Below are 26365 nucleotides of genomic sequence, written 5' to 3'. Positions count from 1 at the left end.
ACATTTTCCATATTCACGTTGGCGGGCTGCTGTCAGACATTTCCTGTTGAGTGTTACGCTGCACCAGCTGTGATCCCCAATGTGGCAAAGGTGATGCCCCCGTTGGCCATGAGTGGGGGAGCCGGGGATGTGCAGCCTACAGAGACACCTGCAAGTCATTTGGGTCCAGCTGTGAAGAGTTCACTCAAAGAGGAGCTAGGCTTGGCACTGTGCATCACAAAATTGGATGTGCTCCCAAACCTGCAGGGAGGGAGATCGGAGGCTCTCATGCAGCCTGTGGGAGGCAACAGTGGTGGTGAAGTTGCTGCTGTTTCCAATGGAATGTGGTGTGATGTGGTGTGGTGTGATGGGGTGGCTGAAAAGTTCCCAGACCTGAACTCCTTATTATTTAGAAGCCACAAGCTGGGAGCCGTTAATGTTTGAGGGCTGACGGAGAAGACAATATCAGCACATTGTGTGTAGCAATGAAACCACTCCTCCTCCTAGGTGGTGGGATGTCCCTCTCCTGCTGTCAAAGGTGCCTCTCTTCCATTTGCAGATTTGTTCTTTAGTTGTTTTTGGGGGCATCCTTCTTAGTAAGGGAGGCGGAACATAACTTTACAGTAATGATACAAACAATAATGGAATTTGAAAAGCTTGCACAAAATTATCAGGAGTATCATGCTATAATATTTCAGCGGCAGAAGATAGTGTTTATTTGCCTTTATATCAAGTTGGTGTTAAGTCAGCTCAGATTGACTTAAGGAAAACCTTTTCATTTCAAGAGCAATGGGTGTCAGCAGGTGCGAGAAGAGAGCTGGCTGGCTTTGTCGTCTTTCTTAAGTACCAGTGTGTCTTCCCTAGAGGAATGGAAACTGACCTTATGACTAATATGATCCTGGTGCAAGGTGCTGATGACACCCAAATGCCAAGGTCTCTCAGGAGCAAGGCTGCATCTGATCTTAAAGGTCAAATTAGGACTGAGACAAAACATTGCAAGAATTTACAATCATTTATATGATTTTTATCAAATCAAATCAATTCAAAACAAATGTTATTTGTCACATGCGCCGAATACAACCACCTTACCGTGACATGCTTACTTACAAGCCCTTAACCAACAATACAGTTCCAGAATTAGAGTTAAGAAAATATTTACTAAATAAACTAAAGTAAAAAAATCTAATCAAATCAAAAAGTAACACAAGAAAATAACGTAACAATAACGAGGTTATATACAGGGGGTACCGGTATCGAGTCAATGTGCGGGGGAACAGGTTAGTTAAGGTAATTTGTAAAGTGACTATGCATATATAATAAACAGTGAGTAGCAGCCATGTAAAAACAGAGGGTGGGGGTTCAATGTAAATAGTCCGATTGGACATTCGAATAATTGTTCAGCAGTCTAATGGCTTGTAACAGCAGCGTAAAAGAGGGGTCTGGGTAGCACTTTGATTAGCTGTTCAGTAGTCTTATGGCTTGGGGGTTGAAGCTGTTAAGAAGCCTTTTGGATCTAGACTTGCCACTCCGGTACCGCTTTTCAGACAAAGGAATTCTCCGGTTGGAGCATTATTGATGTTTTATGTTAAAAACATCCTAAATATTGATTCCATACATCATTTGCCTTTTTTATTAAGGACTGTAACGGAACTTTTCGAGTTTTTGTCTGGACGAAGTGCCTGTGCCTCATGAAGATGGATTACTGGGCTGAACACGTTAACAACAAGTGGCTATTTGGACATAAATGATGGAATTTATGGAACTTTATGGAACAAATCAATAATTTACTGTCGAACTGGGATTCCTGGGAGTGCCTTCTGATGAAGATCAGCAAAGGTAAGTGAATATTTATGGTGTTATTTCTAACTTTGTTGAAAATGGTGGATATTCCTCTGGCTGTTTTGGGCTCTGACCGCCGTTCTCAGATTAGACTTTTTCCGTAAAGTTTTTAAAAAATCTGCCACAGAGGTTGCATTAAGGAGAAGTCTATCTTTAATTCTGTGAATAACTGTATCTTTTATCAATGTTTATTATGAGTATTTCTGCAAAATCAGATGTTTGGGAATCAAAACATTACTGCACGTAAGGTGCCAATGTAAACTGAGATGTTTGATATAAATATGCACATTATCGAACAAAACATACATACATGTATTGTGTAACATGATGTCCTATGAGTGTCATCTGATGAAAATCATCAAAGGTTAGTGATTCATTTTATCTATATTTCTGCTTTTTGTGACTCCTATCTTTGGCTGGAAAATGGCTGTGTATTTTTTGACTTGGCTATGACCTAACATAATCATATGTTGTGCTTTCGCTGTAAAGCATTTTTGAAATCGGACATGATGGGTAAATTAACAAGATGTTTATCTTTCATTTGCTGTATTGGACTAGTTAATGTGTGAAAGTTACATATTTCTAAAAAATATTTTTGAATTTCGCGCACTGCCTTTTCAGCGGAATGTTGTCGCTAGCGGAACCCCTGCCCTAGAAAGGTTAAAGGTCTTGCTCACATTGGCTATGGAAAGCGTGATCACACAGTTGTCCGGGAACAGCTGGTGCTCTCATTCATGCTTCAGTGTTGCTTGCCTCGAAGCCAGAATAAAATGCATTTAGCTCGTCTGTAAGACTTGCGTCACTGGGCAGCTCGTGGCTTGGTTTCCCTTTGTAGCCCATAATACTTTTCAAGCCCTGCCACATCTGATGAGCGTCAGAGCCGGTGTAGTAGGATTCAATCTTAGTTCTCTATTGACACTTTGCCTGTTTGATGTTTCGTCTGAGGGCATAACAAGATTTCTAGAGTCCCACTCCTTGAAAGCAGCACCTCTAGCCTTGGTGCTAGAGCTTAGCTTAGCTTGGTGCGGATGTTGCCTGTATTTCATGGCTTCTGGTTGGGAAATGTACGTATGGTCACTGTGGGGACGACGTCTTCAATGCACTTATTGATGAAGCCGGTGACCGAGGTGGAATACTCCTCAATATCATTGGATGAATCCCAGAACATATTCCAGTCTGTGCTAGCAAACAGTCCTGTAGTGTAGCATCCACATCATCTAACCACTTCCGTATTGAGTGAGTCACTGGTACTTCCTGCTTTAGTTTTTGTAAGCAGGAATCAGGAGGATAGAATTATGGTCAGATTTGCCAAGTGAGGTGAGAGCTTTGTATGTGCCTCTGTGTGTGCAGTAAAGATGGTCTTGAGTTTTTTCCCCTCTGGTTGCACTTGTGACATGCTGGTAGAAATTAGGTAAAACAGATTTGCCTGCATTAAAGTCCCCGGGCCACTAGGAGTGACACTTCTGTATGAGCATTTTCTTGTTTGCTAATGGCCTTACACAGCTCATTGAGTGTGGTCTTAGTGCCAGCATCGGTTTGTGTAGACGACTATGAATAATATATATGACAACTCTCTTGGTAGATAGTGTGGTCTACAGCTTATCTTGAGGTATTCTACCTCAGGTGAGCAATACCTTGAGACTTCTTTAATATGAGTCATTACGCACCAGCAGTTATTGACAAATAGACCCACACCCGCCCCTCGTCTTACCAGACGTAGCTGCTCTGTCCTGCCGATGCACGGAGAAGCCAGCCAGCTCTATATTGTCCGTGTTGTCGTTCAGCCACGCCTCTGTGAAATATAGGCTCTTACAGTTTTTAATGTCCCATTGGTAGGATAGTCTTAATCGTAGATTGTCCAGTTTGTTTTCCAATGACTGCACGTTGGCCAATAATACGGAGGGTAGTGGTGGTTTACCTACTCATCTGCAAATTCTTACAAGGCACCCCGCTCTCCTCCCCCTTTTCCTCCATCTTTTCTTCACGCTGATGACAGGGATTTGGGCCTTGTCTTGACAAAGCAGTATATCCTTTGCATCTACTCATTAAAGACACACAGCTGACAATGTGCATGAGGAATATTATGGGAATGGGGTGGGGGTGTCACAGCGGATGTTTCATTCCCTTTTACGCACCCCGTAAATCACAGAAATTTTGTTTTCTTTTGCAGCCTTGTTACTCCTTCATAGAAATTAGATTACTCAAGGCTGGCAGTAATCCATTTCAGGGATATTTAACAATAGGACATATTATTAATGACCTCTGAAGTCACTTTAATATCTGGGCAATAGCTTGTGTTATAGTAACATTGTCAGTTAAGTCTGGCCACCTGTAGCATATTGTGGCACCCTCTGGGCAAGCCAGTAGGTGCACCGGTCACCTGCAGACATACAGTATGTATGATGCAATTCCACCAATGTCTGCTCGAGAAATAAGCCTATATGTGATCATGTTGGTATGACGATGTAATACGAAATGGGGTATTGGGAAGGGATGGGTTGTTCTATTTTTGCCTTTCATTTTGGGGTCAGGTGGGGAGAGCGGGGAGTGGGATTGAATAGCAGAAGAAAGTATGTGTTTACAACTGTATAACTCTATATACTCCATATGTCTTACTAGAAACATATGAAAACAAATGTTTTGCTAGTGTCCAACACCAAAACACACTGTCATTTGTTGACTTCTATGAATATTTAAAGAAATATGATGTACTGCATGTTTGTTCCTGAAAATAAAGCCACACTGAACTTTTCATATTTGACATTTTCTGAAATTGCTCATAATGAAGTAATACATGAAGCCAAAGTCCTTTCTGGTTCACCTTTCCAGCAATGATCTTGAACCTTTTTTAGTCTAATGTGAGTTATTTATAAGATAGAATGCATTTACATATTCTGATATTTTTGATGCCCATACAGTTTGATGTTTGAGCAAAACTCAAACATAAAACTTTTTGATAGACTACTGTGGGAAAAGCAGCACGCTCTGGCGACCAACACAGCCCTGAATTCCAAACAGGTGACAGCCACCATGCTTAGCAACATTTGTTATGGGCCCCTCTTCGGGAGAGTATATGAAATAGCTGTGGGGGGCATTAAGTGTCCAACCAGGTAACCAGGGGAAATAAGCAGGGGGAATGTGGCACACAGTATGAAAGAGGGCAAAAGGCTGTATGGGATATTTGGAGTGAGAAAGAAGGGAGGGCAAGAGGGAGAGAAGAGGCAGGGTGAAGGGTGAATAACTGGACCCAGCAAACAAAGGTTTTTAGCTTCCTATGTTGTAGACAGCTGAACTTCTAAAACTAGAAATATTCCAATGAGTTGGACGACCCTGCCATCTAAGGGCCACACTATTTCAACCTTAAGCTCCAACAAAAGAAGGATCTTGGAGTCTGTACTTTATGTGTGTGAACCATCTTCCATTGTTGGGATGTAAGAATCCCACTTGAATGCATTGTTGACCATATCTTGGAATTGAACAATGTACAGTACTACACTTGTGCTGTAAAAATCCCCTTTTTGTCTCAATTAACATAGTCATCAAAAAGAAACAACATGCTACATGAATTGTTAATTGTTCAGCAATTTAAAAATAAAACTCACTTTAAAATTTAACACAGAGATACATATATAATAACAGCTAAAACATGATGTATATGTGTTAGTATAATATTTTTTGGTTTTCCATAGCAAAGTCAGAGCTCAAGCATAAAGTATATGTTAGTATAGTGTTTTTTTCCATATAGCACAGTCAATGCAGTTAGCTGTTCTCATTCAAGTGGTGATAAGCATTGCTCACTCACTGCCTGATCTGCGTTGGCCACTCACCGAAAGGCTTCCAGAAGAAGGGAAGGGGAAAATCAACGTCCATCTTTTTCAAGGTTACTCTAATGTATGGAGCCATGCTTTACGACACCTGCTCAATTAGGTTGATAAATTCATTGAGTCCCCCATAAAAGTGAGACTGTAAAATAGCGGCAAGCTCCTTGAGGTCGCTGTTCACACGCTCCATGGTCACCTCATTATAGGTTTCCTGGATCTTAATTTTGGCAGTATTTGTACTCGCCAACTTCAGATCTTGCCACAACCAAGATTTTGCGGGCCATTTCCTCGATTTCCTCCAATTTGAGGAACTCTCCTGCCGTCTGCAGTTCATTCACTTCCTGGATCAGCTCTCCTGCCATCTGGAAACATAGTTGCAGGAGTTCATTCACTTCCTGGATCAGCTCCTCCAGACTCACATCCTCCAAGTCGCTCTCTTCGTCGGTTATATAATACTTGGTGGCTTTAATGGCAGACCTCAGATTGGCAACAATATCCTTTTCGTTGAAGACTACATTGCTACCTGATAGGGGGAACTCAAAACATTTAATGAAACGTTCAATCTCAGTTATGGCCTCCATGAGATTTAAGAACCTTTGGGCAACCCGGTCAATGGCTGCAGACACAGAGCGACTGGCCCTCTCATAGACCTCCTGTCCAGAAAGTCTCTCCTTTAGTCCGGGAAGAGCGAAATTGGTCTCACGCATGAACGTAAGAACTGAAAACCTAGTGGATGCGTGTCACTCATATCAGTGATGTTGATAGACAGTATGTTGTCAGCTGCTAAACATCTCTCTCATAAAATTCTGTAGTGTATCGAGACACATTGGGACCTCATGATAGGCTCTCTCAAGGACGTTGGAGACAGTTCTTCAGCTTCATGGAGGCACGGTTTACATCGAAGCCAAAGTGAGCTATGTGATACGTGTTTATGAATTTGAGCAGCACATCTGTGATGGCAGGCATCTGCTCTTTGAGCCCTTCAATGGTGGAATGCATGGTATCCATATTCCCAGGCTACCTGGAAACTCAACTTCTCAGAGCTCTTCAGAGTGGCTTTGACACTCACTATGTCTGTATCCTTGTCAGGGTTAGACTGGATAGATAAGGAACAAGAGGGGATCAGCATTTGTCTCATACCTTCAGTATATACACTAAATACAGCAAAAATAATCCAATGTATTGTGTATTGTGTCCATTAAAAATAACATCTAGAAAACTCTAAGCTTTCATTATGACGATTTATAGTAAAGAGGTTTGTAGTATGTGCAGTAAATAAAAGTGCCAGTAATTCAGGTGTTTCTTACCAGTTAGAGGCTGAACACTTTTCCATACACCTGTGAAGGTGACCTCCCTGTAAGAAGGAATATGAGGAAACCAACTGAAGCCATGAAAGTGGTGATGCCATCCTTGTGGGAAGCATCGCAGAAGCTCACACCAACATAGGTTTGGTTGGTGATATCCACATTAAAATTATGACAATATACCCTGAAAGATTGTCACGTTCTGACCTTAGTTCCTTTGTTTTGTCTTTTGTTTTAGTATGGTCAGGGCGTGAGTTGGGTGGGTTGTCTATGTTAGTTTTCTATGATTTGCTATTTCTGTGTTTGGCCTGGAATGGTTCTCAATCAGAGGCAGCTGTCAATCGTTGTCCCTGATTGAGATCCATATTTAGGGAGCCTGTTTTCTGTTATTTGGTGTGTGTGATTTCTGTGGATGTTATTTTTTCCCGAACCGTTTCGTCCTGTTGTTTTGGACTGGGTCTTATAGCGCCCGTGTGTGTGGCGTTGACCGACACTGTTGCTTTGGGAATAAACTATCCACGTATCTACTACCCTGCTCTGACTCCTCTACCCACTACTTCTAGAAGTACTGACAGAAGCCCGCACCTTTTTACCATGGAGTCAGCAGGAGCAGTGACCACCCCTCTTCCATCGATGGAGGAGCGCGTCCTCCATCACACAGCCGTCCTCCATCGGATCAGTTCGGCGTTGGACCTGATGATGGAGAGGATGGAGCGATGGGAGAGGAGTGGTCTCCCGACATCCACCCCAGCTCCCACAGAGACGACACAACCCACTCCTCCTCCGTCATCGTCTGGTCCCAGCGCATTGCATCTCGTGCCCCCGAAGGAGTACGATGGAGTGGCGGCTGGGTGCCAAGGATTTTTGCTCCAGCAGCTCTACCTGGCTACCGTTCGTCCGACTCCCTCGAGGTGAAGAGAGTGTGAGCCTCCTCGTCTCCTGTTTGACGGGTAGAGCCCTGGAATGGGCCAACGCTGTCTGGAACGGCCCAGACTCTGCTTGGGACCACTACCCGGAGTTCACCCGCCGTTTTCGGGCCGTGCTTAACCATCCACCAAGAAAGGACCAAGTAGCGTGGTGACGAGAGGCAGCGATACCTGGAGAACTGGACTTGGGAGGAGATATTAGATGGCAAGGGACCCTGGGCACAGGCTGGGGAATATCGCCGCCCCAAGGCAGAGCTGGAGGCAGCGAAAGCCGAGAGGCAGCGTTATGAGGAGGCTGCACAGCAGCGCGGCTGGAAGCCCGAGAGGCAGCCCCAAAAACTTATTGGGAGGGGCACACTGGGAGTGAGGAGACCTGAGTCAGGTAGGAGACCTGAGCCAACTCCCCGTGCTTACCGTGGAGAGAGAGGGACCGGGCAGGCACCGTGTTATGCCGTGAGGCGCACGGTGTTCCCAGTGCGCGTGCATAGCCCGGTGCGGTACATTGCAGCACCTCGTATCGGCCAAGCTAGAGTGAGCATCGAGCCAGGTGCCATGAAAACGGCTCAGTGCATCTGGTCTCCAGTGCGTCTCCTCGGGCCGGGGTACATAACACGAGCCCTACGCATGGTGTCCCCGGTTCGCCAGCATAGCCCAGTGCGGGCTATTCCACCTCGCCGCACTGGCCTGGCTACGGGGAGCATTCAGCCAGGTAGGGTTGGGCAGGCTCGGTGCTCGAGACCTCCAGTGCGCCTTCACGGTCCGGTCTATCCGGTGCCACCTCCACGCACCAGCCCTCCGGTGGCAGCCCCCCGCACCAGGCTGTCTCTCCGTCTCCTCTCTACAGGTGCTCCCGTCTGTCCAGCGCTGCCAGAGCCTTCCTCCTGCCCAGCGCTGCCAGAGTCTCCCATCTGCCCTGAGCTGCCAGAGTCTCCCGTCTGTCCTGAGCTGCCAGAGTCTCCCGTCTGTCCTGAGCTGCCAGAGTCTCCCGTCTGTCCTGAGCTGCCAGAGCCGCCCGTCTGTCCTGAGCTGCCAGAGCCGCCCGTCTGTCAGGAGCTGCCAGAGCTGCCCGTCAGTCAGGAGCTGCCAGAGCCGTCAGTCAGCCAGGAGCTGCCAGAGCCGTCAGTTAGCCAGGAGCTGCCAGAGCCGTCAGTCAGCCAGGAGCTGCCAGAGCCGTCCGTCACGCCGGCGCTGCCAGAATCGCCCTTCACTCCGGAGCTCCCGGAGTATCCTGCCTGTCCGGTGCTGCCGGAATCTCCCGTCCGTCCGGTGCTGCCGGAATCTCCCATCCATTCGGGACCCGGGGCTAGAGTCCCCAGTCCGAGATCGGCGGTGAGGGTCGCCGTCCTTAAGAGGGCACGGAGGCGGATAAAGAGGCGGAGAAAAACTATGGTGGAGTGGGGTCCACGTCCCGCGCCAGAGCCGCCACCGCGGACAGACGCCCACCCAGACCCTCCCCTATAGGTTCAGGTTTTGCGGCCGGAGTCCGCACCTTTGGGACGGGTACTGTCACGTTCTGACCTTAGTTCCTTTGTTTTGTCTTTTGTTTTAGCATGGTTAGGGCGTGAGTTGGGTGGGTTGTCTATGTTAGTTTTCTATGATTTGCTATTTCTGTGTTTGGCCTGGTATGGTTCTCAATCAGAGGCAGCTGTCAATTGTTGTCCCTGATTGAGAACCATATTTAGGGATCCTGTTTTCTATTGTGTTTTGTGGGTGGTTGTTTTCTGTCTTTGAGTGTCTGCACCAGATAGAACTGTTTCGGTTGTTTTCGTTGTTGTTTTGTTATTCAGTGTTCAGTTTTCATTAAATAAGATGAACACGTACCACGTTGCGCATTGGTCCTCACCTTCTTCCCACGACAGCCGTTACAAAGATAATGGAACATTTAGTTCAATTTTTATGCAATTTGCATAGGTCAGGTCCGGGAGGTCGGATAGGTAAAGTGCTTTAAAGTCTTAAAAGATGGCCTCGGGTAGATGCATTGGAACCTCATATTCTTAGACCTGGTTGATGAATGCAATGATCTTTTCTTTGATTTCCTCAAAATCTATGTTCATGGCTGGTACAGTGTAAGAACTCTGAATGGTGAACTCAGGGACTGAGTTTTGGGCCGGAATGCTTATGTCCTGCAGCCTGTTCAGTTCAGGTTGATTTAGATGGTGGGAATGACGAGGTCAGTGAGAGAGGCACTAAAAAGGAGGAAATCTCAACCTCTGCTGTCTTTAGTGCATCTTGTTTAATATATCTTGGTCCTTGGCCACCTTGCGGATTTTCTCAATTAGTTTGTTCTGCTGAACAGAAATGTAGCCGACCTTGTTGGTTTAGGAGTCACTTGCCTTTTGCATATAGATGAGTACCTCCTCTCTAATGTTCATGCCGTTAACTCTATCTCTCATATCTTGAAGGACTTTATATCATCGAAGGCTGTAGTATCAATCACATCTGTCATCATCTTTACGGCAACTTTTGGCTCTTTGAGTTGTTCCTATTATTTGAAGATTCTCCGGAAGAGCGATTCCATATGCTTCAATTTGATTATTAACATAACTTGTTAGTTCACTGATCTTCTGGTTAGCATTGTCAATAAACATATTTTAGTCAAACTCCTTTATGGTTTTGATGACTCCAGAAATGTATTAATTTAGCTCATCAATGCTTTGCTTGAAGTCCATTGATTTTAACGTACTTACAGCCCCATCCAGTAGTTGCATAACTTTGTCATACATGACTTCAGTGTATAGATCTCAAGGCATCAACCTGCGATCGCAGGTTGCATCAACCTGCGATTGTTTCTTGAACTTTGAATTCCTTAATGAGTACTACAGTCTGATCCATGAACACTTTATTTATCTTGCCAAAATCATACCTGAGAAGCAGATTTCTGATGTGAGAATACACAGCATTGATTTTGTCTGCAATTTCATATTCTTCAACCAGTTGACAATTACATCCATTATAGATTCAAGGACCCTGGTCATCTCCTCAGTGGGATTCTTAACAGTTAGCTGCTCCACATATATAGCAAATTTGATTGGAAGGATGTAATCCCTCAGATCCTGGAAAAACATTGTGACATCAAAGGTCTCAATAACCTGTTTCAAATCATTAATTTTATCTTGAAGTTTTTCTTTGATTCTAAATCTACCATCAATGTCCCCCAACCAGGCAACACGGCTGTCGCCTAGCTTCTGTAGATCAATCTGTCTGATGACATCCTCAATTGCATCAATAGCTTGGACAATTGTCTCTCTGATTTTAAAATGGTAATCAAAGTCCTTCAGTTGATTTCCAATTTGTGAGAGGAATGGCATTTGAAAGTCTCCACTCTCCACTCTCCACTCATGACTGTAGCCATCAGGTCTCGGATTTTGGTGGAGTTCATTCTCCACAGAGGCCTTCAAGTCTTCCAGTGTCACAGCATACTCTTGTGTCAAAAGAATCCGTTTCTCTTTCACCTCATTCACTTTGTACTCCAAATCAATCTCTCTCATTGACTTGTTACTGACTTGCAGATTGTCCAAATGAAGTCTTAGCCCACCAATTAGCTGGTTAATGTCTAAACTGATGATATATTGTTGCATGGCCTCCGGAGCATTGACAACAGCATTCATGAGAAGCTCAAAAGCAGCTGGAAGTATTTTAATGAAGGGAGGCTTGACGATATGTGAGTCACTGTTCTTGTCAAACTTCAAGAAACCGGATACATTGAATTCTTGATTTTCCTTCTCTGAGCTTCTCAGCATTGTTTTAAGTCTTGATTATAAGCGTGGTTGTCAAACCTGGATTTAGTCTTCTAGGTCAATGACTGTTCACTGGGTGTTAGAAGACCGTCAAATGTGTTATCTAGGTGAGCAGCAGATTCTCCACTCTCTAGCAGGTGTGGTTGAGGCCAGGCAGTCATATGAATAAGCAAGTGCAAGAGGCTCTACTTTCACAAGCAACTTGCTGTAGAGCTGCCCAGTTTGCTTCCCAAACAGGTCCACCAGACCATCACTGTTGATTATGGCATTGACATTGACACTGGAGGTCAGTCCTGCAATTTAAATTTCACAGTTGTGTCTCATCTGTGCATCCATGATCTTCCCAGTTGTGCTAAACTTCAGTGTGCCAGCTACTGTAGGTCAGCAAGTGTGCCTGAGCTCATGTTCTTCTCCGTAGGCTCCTCTTACAATTCCAGTCCGGTTTAGCTTGGTAGGCTTCATCTTCACGTGGCCTTCATTGGTCATACGGAGGTCAAAGAACTTGAGATAATTTTTCATGACAATGGAGGTAAAACAAGGCTTCATGCCAACCTTTATATCATGTTTGTATCATCCTCACAGATGAAGTAGTCTGTCTAAGAGCAGAAAGCCAGGGTCCATAATGTGAGACTCAGACCATGGGTGTTTTCTGTCTTCATGTCCTGCAGAGATCCCTTCATGTTGTTGGGGAAGGTCCCCTCCTGTTCAATGCCAGTTTAATTGTGCTTCTTGCGTTTGAATCATAGGCGTTGCCTCTGACGGTACTGCCTACCTAGTGAAGCCTCAGTACTTGATATTCTGCCCTCCAAACTTAGCTTGACGCTGCTTTCTTCAGCCATTCCTTTGGTCGTGGAGGTCAGGGTGGTGCCACTACTACTTATGTCACCATTGTAGATGTTTTCAAATGTCAAGGGACTGCACTGCATGCTGTTGGTGCCACTGGTAACCAGTCCATTTCTGTTCACTGTCACAGTGGACTTATGTAATCCATGGCCATCTTTAAAGGTAAGGGAGCCTTCAGAGTTGACTTCAAGACCATCAGAGTTCATGGATCCTGTGAGAAGGGAGTAAGCCTGGGTTTGTTGCATCATTAGCCTGGGACTCTCAAAATGATTACCTCACTGGAGATTCCAAGCTCAACTTTATTGTTAAGTATATTGCCCAGAGCGTTGGAAACAGCATCACACTTCAGGGATAGTTGGCCATCCTTGTAGTTGAGCTCTGCCATATTCTTGAGGGCATCGTCCTGCACATTGGATTTGGACACAACGGACAACTTGTCATTGGCATACACTCCCTTGATCATGTTGTGAGCCTGGATAAGTGTCGAGTTCACCTGCAGGTTGTACTTGCTTCTTCCTTCTCTTTTGAGGGGGCGAATGGCATAGTTATGGCTGTAGGAAGAGTCAGCTTTCAATGAGCCCACTCTGATGGTTCCATCCAAGTTATCGTCCCCTGTGACCTCTTCAGAAGTGCTCTGACTTCGCAGAGTAGTACAGAAAGGTCTGCATGCCCAGGGGACTTGAGGCTTCAATCTTGTCGTTGGCCCTGGCATTCAGTTTGTCTGTCACACTCAAGGTTTCAAGGACAATGAAGCTGGCATCAATGAAACTGTGGCTCAGGGACCCTTGATGAGGTACTTCAGATTATCTTCCACAGTTCCTGAAATCATTGGATGAAACCATTGTCATTGTGATATGGTGACTATTCTATTAGAATAGAACGAACGACCAGCCGGCATGGGTAGCAACCATAGATTTGTTCCTGGACTATATCAAATCAAATCAAATGTATTTATATAGCCCTTCGTACATCAGCTGATATCTCAAAGTGCTGTACAGAAACCCAGCCTAAAACCCCAAACAGCAAGCAATGCAGGTGTATAATGCAGGTGTATATCTTGTGGTAGGATGAAATAGTATCAATACATTCATCAAAATAACGTTTTTAATTAAAATATGTCAATCATTATTTGAATATGTTGGTAACCCGTTGTATGTAAGTAATAATAAATATCACAAACCCCCAAGGTGCCTTTTTGCTATTATAAACTGGTTACCAATGTAATTAGAGCAATAAAAATAAAAGGTTTGTCATACCCGTGGTATATGTTCTGATATACCACGGCTGTCAGCCAATCAGCATTCAGGGCTCAAACCACCCAGTTTATAATGAGCAATATAGCTGGGAGCATCAACAGTGTTGTTTCACCCAGAGATGGATCCGTCCCATTTGTAGAAGTTGCTGATCACTTTGGAGGTCACCTCAGCAAAGCTAAGCAAGGGCAGCATGAAGTCAAAAGAGCGGGGTATGGTGAAAGTTAGGATTTGGGTCTCATTGGCAGGAGTCATCCAACCTATTTCAGTAACATCGATCGAAGGAATGTACAGGGTAGTGGGAAAGTTTAGCTCTTCAGAAGATTTTCCTCCCTAAGGCTCAATAAGGTAGACAACCATTTTGTTCTGGTTGAACTGGTATCTGAAAAAACACCCTTACGAAAAAAGGTTTAAGTCAAAGTTCAGAATAATTGCAGTACACTGTAGTATAACTGTAGTTAGAATGCAGTATAACTGCAGTATGCTGCAAATACTGCGTCCAAAATAACACATTTTTTTTTACTGCAGTAAGTTTGCAGTGGAACTGCAGTTACAGTTTTAAAACTGCAATCTTTTTTTGTAAGGGCTGTCACTGTTGTAAAAACAAATAAACAAAAAAACAAGAAAGTGACAAATTAACTTATTGTCATTAGTGATGAATTTATTCTGTTTCCCCTGACACTTTGCCATTATTAAATTGAGATGTAATTTTATCTCCTGAATTGAATGGATTGAAATGGAAATAACCCCAACCCATTTAATATGTGAATTGTCAGAGACTTACGATTGAAGGAACAGATTCTCAGGCCCGGTGGGCAGAGTGAGTTCAGCGAGGCTCCTCTTGTTTCTTCCAGCAACCTTGTGAAGCAACCTTGTCTAAATGTTGCTTGCCTAAAAATAGATACTTTGTGATTGATACTTTTTGTAGAGAAATGTTATCAATGGAAACAAAACTGCTGCAATTGGGAGTAGACAATTGGAAAAATTACTGCCGATGGCATTAACCAAAATATATCTCAAACACAGCGGCAACATCCCTCACCTCAATGGCTTTGGTAACAATGTGCTGCACTTTCATATCAGTTTTAGCCACTTTCTGATCTAGTATGTCATCAATGAGCTTTTGTAGCTGCCTCTGGTAATCTTCTGTATTTGGGATGAGTTTTGAATCTCAGAGTTCAGGTCGGACTTCATCTTCACCTCAAACTTGTTGTCATATGTATGGGAAAACCAGATGTAAGACTTTAATCATTACTGTTTGCAGTTACATTTTGTTATTGACATTGTCAGGTCACACATCACAGAGAAAAAGCTGTCTGACACTTAAGCATATCTCACAATGACTTTTTGCACAGAGGAAGACTGGAAAGAATTACAACACTGTGATTTATTTTACCTGGAACGGCCTGTGAAATATTGTGCCACGCATCTTCTTCCCCTTGACGTTGCCGTCTGTGACTGCCAGCTTTATTCCTGTCGTAATCAGGGATCTGGACGTCAGTGGTTAGAGTGTCCTTGCAGTACTTCAGTGTTACGGTCGCCTCTGTGGGCTCAGCACCTAATATGGAGAGGACAGATACAGTACATTCGGAAAGTATTCAGACCCCTTGACCACATTTTGTGACGTTACAGCCTTATTTTAAAATTGATTCAATCGTTTTTTTCTCCTCATCAATCCACACACAATACCCCATAATGACAAAGCAAAAACAGGTATTTAGAAATGTTTGCAATTGTATAAAAAAATAAAAACTGAAAACTCACATTTACACAAGTATTCCTACCCTTTACTCAGTAATTTGGTGAGGAACCTTTGGCGGCGATTACAGCCTCGAGTCTCTTGAGTTTGACGCTACAAACACCTGTATTTGTGGAGTTTCTCCCATTTTTCTCTGCAGATCCTATCAAGCTCTGTCAAGTTGAATGGGGAGCGTCGCTGCACAGCTATTTTCAGGTCTCTCCAGAGATGTTCGATCGGTTTCAAGTCCGGGCTCTAGCTTGGTCGCTCAAGGACATTCAGAGGCTTGTACCAAAGTGTCACATCTGATCCTGTTCCTCCACCACAGCGTAAGACGTTGCCAGAGTACCACCCACCGGTCCTGGGATTCATCATTAAGCACATTTATCAATGTTGCGTAGAAAAGCTTATAAATTAACTCGTACAAAGAAAATGTAGAATATTCACAAGAACAAAAAAGTTGGTATTTATCAATTGCTTGTACGCTTGATACCTGTAAGTATTTTGCCTTGATAAATCAGACACATTCTAAAACACTGTGCTAGTGCACGTGAAGTCTCATTTACAGAAAGAACCACCCTAAATGACCATTTATAGTGACAAACCTTCCCTTTGAAGCTGCAAGAAATGTCACTAATTTCTGTCCGCCAACATGGAGAAATCAAAGAAGACAAAGAAAAAAAACTATTCAGACGCAGAAATATTACTTTGGTGATCAAAATATATTTTGATCACCAAAGTGGAAACAAAAGAAGCCATACTTTTTGGAGCCCTCAGCAATGGCTTGACAGATAAGATACAAAATATTGCTTGGGAGCAGGTTACAGCTGTGGTAAATTCTGCCTCATCTGAGTGCAGAACAGTTAATGAAATGAAAAGGAAATGGAAATATGATCCACAAAAAGGACAAGTGCAACAGGAGGAGGGCAGAGTGACTCTCCACTGTCTGCTATGGACCAGCACATTGGCAGCATAATTGGAGAGACCACAGTGACATCATTGGTGATGGTGATACTGAGGACCCTCTCCCAGACCCTGAAGGAATACCAGACACACCAACTGATGGTAAGTCAAGCTTTATTTTTGCAACTATATTCAGACATGGACCACATCTCAATATTTTTTCTTGACAATAAATATAACAAAATAAATGTAACAAAATTAATATAACAAAAATAAAAAAAACATGAAATCTTGACAGATGTGGGTGATTTGGCTGACCCCTCATCCCCATGCCTACAAGAAGGGTGTCCTCTTTGGCGAGTGGGTCTGGGTGGATCATTCAGGGGAATGCCATTTTTGATTGCAATGTTGCACACTGCAAGCCTTGACAATGTAGCAAACCTAAAAAGGAATTTGCACATTGTATTACATTCACGTAATGGCATTTGAAGGAATGTCATTGTAGAGGCAAACCTTGCTAGGCTGGTATTGCAGCCAGGCAATGCCCTTTCAGCAGGCCTATTGTGCACTCCACTGTTGCTCTTGTGCGTGCGTGGGCTTGGTTGTACTTTGCCTCTTGTTGGTTTGAGATGTTTGTGAGGGGAGTCATCAGCCATGGTTTTAATGGGTAGCCCCGGTGTCCTGCAGTATTGAACACAACATTCAGATATTGTTTCCCAGTAGAGGTCTAACATGGCAAATAAAACCTTGCAAATAAAACATAAGTCACTTACCAATAAGCCATCCGTCCTCAACAGCTCCTTCCTGGAGGTTAGGGCCAACTGAACTGTCCTGCACAATGAATGAATCGTGTGTCCCACTTGGCCGTTTGGCCACTACATTCAACAAAGCCAAATTTGAATCACAGAGGACCTGCACATTGACAGAATGGAAACCTTTTCGGTTGAATAAGTTGAATTTGTTCAATGATGGTGCTTTTATTGTGATGTGGGTGCAGTCAATTGCTCCAATGACATTGGAAAATCCAGCTATGGTATCCCTTTCACTCTGACCTGTTGCACAGCAGTGGAAACCGTATGTATTGTGGGGTCAATGAAATTATGCCACAAGGGCTGCAGGCAAGATTCGGCTCATGGTTGGTTGTGAAATGCCAGACCGATCCTCAATCTCCCTTAAAAAATCCCAGGGTAGAGAGGACTTGGGTATGCACTGGGATGACATTGGTGCGTTTCGTCTCCCTTTCTAAAAACACGCTCCCTGAAAACACACTCCCTGCGTAATGCAGCTTGTGCCAGATCCTCCAGCAATGCAAGATTTACCATGTTGGACAAGTCACGATGCCTCAGTGTTGCCTTTAATATTATTTAACTGGTTTAACTAAATTGCCTCCAACCTTACATTCCACTCCCTTTCTAATTTATTTTATTATTTAATTAGGCTTAAATGGGTTCATATTTATGAATTTGATAGCACCCTGAGAAAACTATTAGTAGCATAAGTGTCTATGAAAGAAATACATGAATAAACCATTAATGTATTATCTTTTTTCTTCATAGTTTATTATTTGATACAGTATGTCAATCCTTTCTCCATTTGGTGGATGGTATTTCATTAGCAGTTTGACTTTTCTACCACAAGGTGCTGTGTGTACGCATGGTCAGAGGTGTGCTTAAATGTACGCACATTCTCAAGTATAAGAACAAATTAATAAATCCCACACTTTGCTTAGAAATTATTGCATGCATGTTTTACGAACATTTCTGTTTGTAGGCAACATTGATAAATGTGGGCCCTTGGAACTCATCATTACGCACACCTGTTAATCATTATGATTCACACCTGGAGTCCACTACCTTCATAATTTCCTCCCCTTTATATGTCACTCTCCCATGTTCACTCACCAGTTGGTATTGTTCTTGTGTATCGGCATTCTGCCTTATGTGTCGCCCTGATCTGTTTCACCTGTTCCTGTGATTGTCTCCACTCCCTCCAGGTGTCGCTTATTTCCCCAAGTGTATTTATCCCTGTGTTTTCTATCTCTCTGTGCCAGTTCGTCTTGTATGTTAGGCAAGTCAACCAGCGTGTATTTCCCATTCTCCTTTTGCTATTTTCTTTTTGATAGTCTTCTTGGGTTTTATGAGGGGTTCATGTATTTTCGATCATCCAACGGAGGGCAGAGAGGGAGGTGAGCATCTGCTTCAGCTCCAGCAGGGGAATCAGACAGCTGCTGAGTATGCGCTTACCTTCCGCACAGTAGCACGTTATTTAGAAGAGGTCTGCGCGAGGAGATCCAGATGGAACTGGCCAGCCGAGATGACAACCTCACCCTGGACGCACTCATTGAGATGGCCATCCGTCTGGATAACCTCCTCTTCATCGCTTCTCTCCCTCCTTCGGTGAGTGTTTGGCATCAGGGCCTGAACCCATGGAGGTAGGGGTATTCCATCTACTGCTCTTCCTGTTAGATTCTTTGTAGTACCATCACTGGCTGCCTGTCCCTCATGCCCTGTGCCTACAGCTTTAGTGGATTCCGGCACCTCGGGGGACTCAGACCCTTGCCTCCTCTCTCAATATTACTACCTACCCGCTCTCCTCTCCTTTACCGGTTCAAAGTCTCTACTGTCGATCTCTAGGATCCGGAACCATCACACACATCACCCAAACACTCAACCTCACCGTGGAGCCCAATCACCAGGAAAACATCCCCTTCATCACCAGTGCACTAGTTCACAAGATCATCCTCGGCCTACCTTGGCTTCAGCGCCATAACCCTACCATCTCATGGTCGAGGATGAGAATCCCCAACTGGTCACCTGAATGGAATATCAGGGTCTAAGGGAGGTATCCTCCAAGACCCGCGCTACCTGTCTCCCTCCTCATCGACCCTGGGACTTTACCATTGAGTAGTTTTCCGGTGCTACACCTCCGCGCAAATGCATCTACCCTCTGTTGGTGGCTGAGACCCAGACCACAGAGGACTACATTCAAGAGGCGCTCCAACAGGGTTTCATCCGCTGGTCCACGTCCCCTGCATTGGTTGGTTTCTTCTTCGTGGCCAAGAAGGAGGGAGGACGCCCTTGTCATTGAGTCCACGGTAATCGAGACGTCACCACAAAGTATCGGTACCCTCTCCCGCTGGTGCCGTCAGCCATCGAGCAGCTCCACGAGTCCCAGTTCTTCACCAAACTGGACCTGCGGAGTGCCTACAATCTCATTTGCATCCGGGAGGGGGATGAGTGGAAGACGGCGTACAGCATGATGTCTGGTCAATACGAGTACTTGGTTATGCCCTTTGGCTTAACCAATGCTCCGTCAGTGTTCCAGGCATTCGTCAATGAGGTGTCCAGGGACATGCTCGGACGTCAGGTGATTGTGTACATCGATGACATCCTGATCTTCTCGACCAACCTGGAAGATCACATCACTCGCATTATAGCAGTCTTGGCTAACCACCTGTTCATCAAGGCGGAGAAGTGCCAATTCCACCAGAGGGCTGTCTCCTTCTTGGGCTACCAAATCAGCCTGCAGGGAGTGAGGATGGAGGACAAGAAGGTAGATGCGGTAAGGTTATGGCCAGTCCCAACCACCATCAAAGGATTACAGCGGTTTTTGGGGTTTGCCAACTTTTACCGCCCTTCATCAGGAACTTCAGTGCCGTCGCTGCCCCTCTCACCTCCCTCCTCCTGGGTGGGCCTCGTAGGTTGGTTTGGTCTCCAGCAGCCGACGAGGACTTTCGTCTCCTCAAGGAGCGTTTCACCTCCGCCCCCTTGCTAAAACACCCAGATCACAATCTACCATTTGTGGTTGAGGTAGACGCATCGGAGGTGGGTGTGGGGGCAGTTTAAGTCACAAAGACCGGGGGACCCATTAAAATTGTATCCTTGTGCTTTCTTCTCCAAGAAACTGTCCCCCGCAGAGAGGAAATATGGCGTTGGAGATCGGGAGCTCTTGGTGGTGAAGTTGGCATTAGAGGAGTGGAGACACTGGCTGGAGGGCACCAAGGAACCATTCGTCATCCTCACCGACCATCGGAACCTTGAGTACATACGGACAGCGAGGAGACTGAATCTGTGCCAAGCCACATGGGCCCTCATCTTCACCAGGTTCTACTTCATGCTGACCTATCGCCCAGGTTCTAAGAGCATCAAGGTCGATGCCCTGTCCCACACTTACAATTCAGGGGGGAGGATCCTAGCCAGAGGGCACCCATAATCCCATAATCCCGAGTCGTTGGACCAGTGGTTTGGGAAGTAGATGTGGACATTCACCAGGCTCTAGTGAGGGAGCCCGCACCCCAGAATCTTCTTCTGTTATCGCTTTGTCATTATGGAGTATTGTTTGTAGATTGAGGATTTTAAAAAATTTAATCAATTTTAGAATAAGGCTGTAAAGTAACAAAATATGGAAAAAGTCAAGTGATCTGCACTCTGCAGACCCCAATTGATTTTATATGGATATTTATGGCATTTGTCCGTCTTAATTCGATTTTTTTTCTTCTCCATTGGACACACATTCCTTCCACCCTCGGGGATAGGTTCAGAGAGTCCATTTTCTTTCGTCCCTCCTTGCCCCCTCTGAGAGTTTCAGAAGTAATGGCAGCAGTGTATTCTGTGACCTCCCCTGTTGGTTGGAGCTCCACATCAAGCCTAATGGATTGACAGACATGTGTCTCTTAAAGATTATCCTTTTAATAAATAGAATGATACAGTTGAAATCAATCATGTTTGGAAATCCAAGCAATGGACGCAGCCTTCACCTGCTCTCCCCTGTAAGGGGGTAGTATGGAGCATTGTCTGAGTTTGCGTTGGCGTAACACAGTGTGGTGCAGATATTCATACCAGTAAACAGGAGCTGGCACTCAGTGGAGTCTGTCATGCTCTCTCCTATAGAGGGCACCATCTTAGTCTGGGTGGAGGACACTTACATCAGCTTCTTTCTGGATTTTGAAGAGTTGTAGGAATTTAATTTAAGAATATTTAATATGACTTTTTACATCATATAGTAATGCTTAATATAACTGATGCAAGTTGAGGCTGGTTTAAGTCAAGTTGGTCTACATTTAAAAAATGATGGCATTTAATACAAACTGGATTCTTAATATGTATGTGAGCTAACCATAATGTGCCACTTATATTTTAAATTAAATGATTAGAAGTAAAATAATTTAAGTTGAAGTTAGAGTAATTCCCACCTGACACTGAATAGAAGCTGAGTGGTTCCCTTGGGTGCAGATATGAAGAGTTTGATAACATTACTGCTAATGGTGACTTTGGCACTCAGGGAACTCTCATGGTATATGCTGGTGTGCATCTCGATGCCAGCCACCACAAACTCAGGAATGTCGAGGCCCATTTGTGTAATATACTCCACATCAACAGATTGCATGAAATACAGCTGCTACAGGTAAGAAAGGCATAATTTACACGTAAAAATCACCTAGGATCCGAAATAAATGAAAGAATTTGTCCAAATATAGTCAAAATCCATCAAACAGGTTCCATAAGGCCTATACATTTAATTGAATAGAAACAAAAGAGCAGGCAGTTTACCATGCCAGGGGAAACGTTCAGACCTCACTTAGCTCCAGGGGCGAAGACACCAGACAAGGAGAATTTCAGGGGTAAGCCAGACACAGAGGGAAGGGAAAAACTCTAATCCAGGAAGATATAGTGGGCATGAAGCTCATTGTCAACGCTGGACATCAGAGACTGCATGGCTAATTGAAACAAAGAGACTTTGGGTGTGGGTCAGTTATACTCTAAATGTATAGAAATAATTGAAATCATGTTTAGCTTCATTTGTAATTTACTGTTTTGTTTAGTTATATTGTTTCCACATACTGTATATTATTATATGCTTTCCCCCTCAGAATGACCTATTCAGTCAACAATGATTTACCTTAAGAGGCATTATCTTGAAGAACACGTCAGTTCATAGCTAGGGTCCGGGGCCATGTGCTCCATCTCACTGGACTTGATGTATCCAACTTCATCTCCAAGAATCCTTAGGTAGGCCATGGCCTCAGCGGAGTCTTGAGAGTGCAGTTCCCTGACAAGCTTTTGGAGGTTCTGTCCAATGTCTCTTACGAGGTCCTGTGGGGCCTGTAAGATATGGATGATTAAAAATGTCTTTGAATACTTCAGCTCACACTGAAAAGCCAAACGAAAAGACTATTCCTTGAGCAGCAATATATCAAACGATACAGTTTTCCAGCACCTGTTGGACCGAGTCTGGCATCTTGAGACCAGCCCAGTACAGGCCTTGGAGACAGGGGTAAAACCTTGCTCTCCAAAAAGGGCCTCAAGGCTCAGTTCATATCCATTTCCTTCAATACAGACCTTGAAAATGGAAGTGGGGAAAAAAGGGGGAGACAAGATATCAATGTAATCACACCAATATTGATGTAATATTCTTTTAAATAAGAAACGTTTTAATTAAATGTTTCATTTTATTATATAAATATATATTTTAAAGTTTCTATAGTATTTTAAAAACCTCTAACATATCACTGTTATACCCAAAGGCTTTGAAGGTGGTCTCCAGCAGGACTGCCTTTGGCAGGGATGCAGTGGAATCAAAGATCATGTTGCTCTTTATGGAGCCCATGGCGGTGTCCATTTTGCAGGTGCGGGACATTGTGGCAAAGTGGTTATTAACAGAGTGCTGATGCAATGCCTCCTCGATATACTAACTGTCTTATTCTTGAGGAAGAGAGAAAGAGAGCACTTTTCAGAACCCACAACTTGCTTGAGTTGCACAAATGATTATGGGGATTAGGACAATAAAGGGTATTATTTTGCTGCGATTCTATTGAACACAATCAAGCCCATGATTTTGCAGCTGGACAGACAGATGAAAAATCGGTGGTGGAAAAAGTACCCAATTGTCATACTTGAGTAAAAGTGCACATACCTTAAATAGAAAGTTACTCAAGTAAAAGTGAAAGTCATCCAGTGAAATACTACTTGAGTAAAAGTCTAAAAGTATTAGGTTCTAAATATACTTAAGAATCAAAAGTAAATGGAATTGGTCAAATATACTTAAGTATAAATATACTTAAATATACTCAAGTAAAAGTGTAAATCATTTCAAATTCCTTATATTAAGCAAAGCAGAAGACACAATTGTCTTGCTTTTAAAATGTACAGAGGTACACTCCAACACTCAGACATAATTTACAAACAATGCATTTGTGTTTAGTGAGTCTGCCAGATCAGAGGCAGTAGGCATGACCATATGTTCTCTTGATAAGTGCGTGAATTTGACCATGTTCCTGTCCTGCTAAGCACTCAACATGTAACGAGTACTTTTGGGTGTCAGTGAAAATGTATGGGGTAAAAAGTAAATACTTTTTTGTAGGAATGTAGTGAAGTAAAAGTTGGCAAAAATATACATAGTAAAGTACAGATACCCCAAAAAACTACTTAACTAGTACTTTAAAGTATTTTTTACTTAAGTACTTTACGCAACTGTGAAAAATAGAAACTCAATGAAGATGATTTCCTTAGCCAGGTGTCAAATACATATACAGTAGGAGATACAGAAAACATCAACACCTTCCACCACTGTGATCACACACATTAAATTAATCATGTAAATGAAGAGGGAGTGACTGAACATATCATGTAGAAAACAGTCACTTACTGTTGCATTTTGGGATCAACAGAGTGGCAGATGCTGTCAAGGCAGCAGGCCACAAAGCTCCTGACCTGTGGGTCCTGCTCATCCTTCAGCATGGTGATGACCTTGCTAAGCATCACATTGTCAGGACACTTCATACGCACCAGATAAGCTGCCACACATTTCTGGATGGGGCTCTCAGCATCTTGGTACCCCTCCAAGAGAGTTTTTCTGACCTGTCATTCACAGCACACATATTTCTAGCTGTATCTGTATGTTAGGTATAAAACAACACAATACTTAAAACATGACTTGTAATATTGCTTATAAGCGGTTGTATACCCTTAGTATCAGGAAAGTCATATCCTCATCCCTTGAACAGTCTCCCAATATGGTATCCATAAACTCTTTCACCTATTTGACCTCAGGGGTGGGATGTCCTGGGTGAAACCTGCAGATGAGATTTGGGAATATGTTACCCAGTAGTTCTGAATTGTATTGTGATATATTGCCCTCTGGTGGTTAACTTAAAAAAATAATTGAATAAAAAAATCTAAATGGCTAAAAAGCTTTTATGGTCAAATTAACATTAACATTTTCCCCGATTTAAAAAAAAAGAAAGAAAAAAAGAAAGGCAATTGATGAGATATCTATGATTCCAGTTATTTTGGGATGAAAGACTAATTTCACTTACTTCCTGACAGTGTTTGCCAGAGCGTACATAATGTCTTTGCTTTGTTTGTATTGGGCCAAAATGAGCATATCTCTGACCCAGTGAAAGTCAGGACTGGACTGTACACAAAGATGTCCCCATACACAGCTGTGCTGTTCATTCTCCTGATGACTTGGAGGATGGAGAACCGTTTTACAAGAGGGACTAGTAGCGCATTCTATGTACAAATGATCAATACATGTTTTATCTTTATGGTAAATGTTTGCACTGACTTCTCCATTGCAGCCTGGAAGGCCTCAGCTCCTGCAGCCTGTCTATACACAGCCTCTCCCTGGGGGTCCATGACCAACATCTCACAGAAGGCACAATCCGCCGTGTGAAAAACAAAGCTGCATTCTAGTAGGACATCGAGTTCCATCTGAATGAGGAGGATGATAACCAGAGAGGAAGGGTCAGGCAAACTTAGTGAGGAAGGATCAGTAAGATAACAGTTCCCCCCAGTTACCAGCAGGCATAACTCGAGCCTACCTGACATGACATTGGGACCATTCCTGAGGTTGGATGTCCCAGACACGTAATTTTTTCTCTCTGTCATGTATTGGTATAATTTCAGTATTTCGTAAAGGTCTTTAACCTTGCTGACACTGGAGATCACACATAATGGGCAAATCAATTTGAATAATTTTACTGCATGAACAAATATTATATCACCTTTATCAATATTTCTCATATACTACCTAAGTTTTATATGTTTTCTCCAAATTGAGTCAATATTTGTTTAGACAACATCCTGAGTTCACAGTCAAAGTCCCACAACATCACTGGAACTCTGGACCCTTTACATACTAAATGGCAATTCTCTTAATGAATAACATCAATTGTACTGAATCATAAACATTATGGTGCAATGTTCAGATCTAGCCAGGTCCAGCTCTGTTATCTACTGTTCCACAAAAACAAAAAATCCGATATTATTGATTTTTTTACCTTTATTTTACTAGGCAAGTCAGTTAAGAACATATTCTTATTTTCAATGATGGCCTAGGAACAGTGGGTTAACTGCCTGTTCAGGGGCAGAACGACAGATTTGTACCTTGTCAGCTCGGGGATTCGAACTTGCAACCTTCCGGTTACTAGTCCAACGCGCTAACCACTAGGCTACACTGCCACCCAGTGTACAGGAAACATGCTTGTACCTTGTTTCCTAAGGCCCCTGCCTACACGCTAAGGATTCACTCAGGGCCAAATCATCACTTAAGACAAATCATCACTTAAAACAATCAACATAACTTTTCAACAATCAACATAACTTTTCACTGAAATAATTTATTCACTGAATGTAAGATTAACAGGTCAAGTAAACCCTTAGAGACTTCTGTTCATCAGCATTCTCACTGCTTTTGTCACGACTTCTGCCGAAGTCGGTTCCTCTCCTTGTTTGGGCGGCGTTCGGCGGTCGACGTCACCGGTCATCTAGCCATCGCCGATCCACATTTCATTTTCCATTTGTTTTGTCTTGTTTTCCCACACACCTGGTTTATATTTCCCTCATTACTTGTCGTGTATTTAACCCTCTGTTCCCCCCCATGTCTGTGTGGGGAATTGTTTATTGTCAAGATTGGCACGCTTCGTGCTGGTTTGCGTCGGGTTTTGTTTTATTACCCGTGCTTTGTGGCAGCCGGTACTTTGTACTTGGGTTTTGTACTTTGTGCTGCCTCACTTGTTCGTT

General features: G+C 43.5%; 1 protein-coding gene and 3 pseudogenes across 1 annotated transcript; all 4 read right to left on the bottom strand.

Moving 5' to 3' along the window:
* Positions 1-5857: 5857 nt before the first annotated feature.
* LOC139374474 (apolipoprotein B-100-like) lies at positions 5858-7539 on the bottom strand (annotated as a pseudogene).
* A 1476-nt stretch (positions 7540-9015) lies between these two features.
* LOC139374473 (apolipoprotein B-100-like) lies at positions 9016-12152 on the bottom strand (annotated as a pseudogene).
* Positions 12153-12202: 50 nt separating this feature from the next.
* Positions 12203-12694, bottom strand: LOC139374472 (apolipoprotein B-like). Its single transcript, XM_071115499.1, is given in 1 exon segment — positions 12203-12694. A coding segment is annotated over 1 exon segment (492 nt).
* A 2-nt stretch (positions 12695-12696) lies between these two features.
* Positions 12697-25176, bottom strand: LOC139374471 (apolipoprotein B-100-like; annotated as a pseudogene).
* Positions 25177-26365: the final 1189 nt, after the last annotated feature.

The sequence above is a fragment of the Oncorhynchus clarkii genome, chromosome 19 (genome assembly GCF_045791955.1).
Source record: "Oncorhynchus clarkii lewisi isolate Uvic-CL-2024 chromosome 19, UVic_Ocla_1.0, whole genome shotgun sequence".
Classification (NCBI taxonomy): Eukaryota; Metazoa; Chordata; class Actinopteri; order Salmoniformes; family Salmonidae; genus Oncorhynchus; species Oncorhynchus clarkii.
This window is presented reverse-complemented; position numbering and strand designations above follow the sequence as displayed.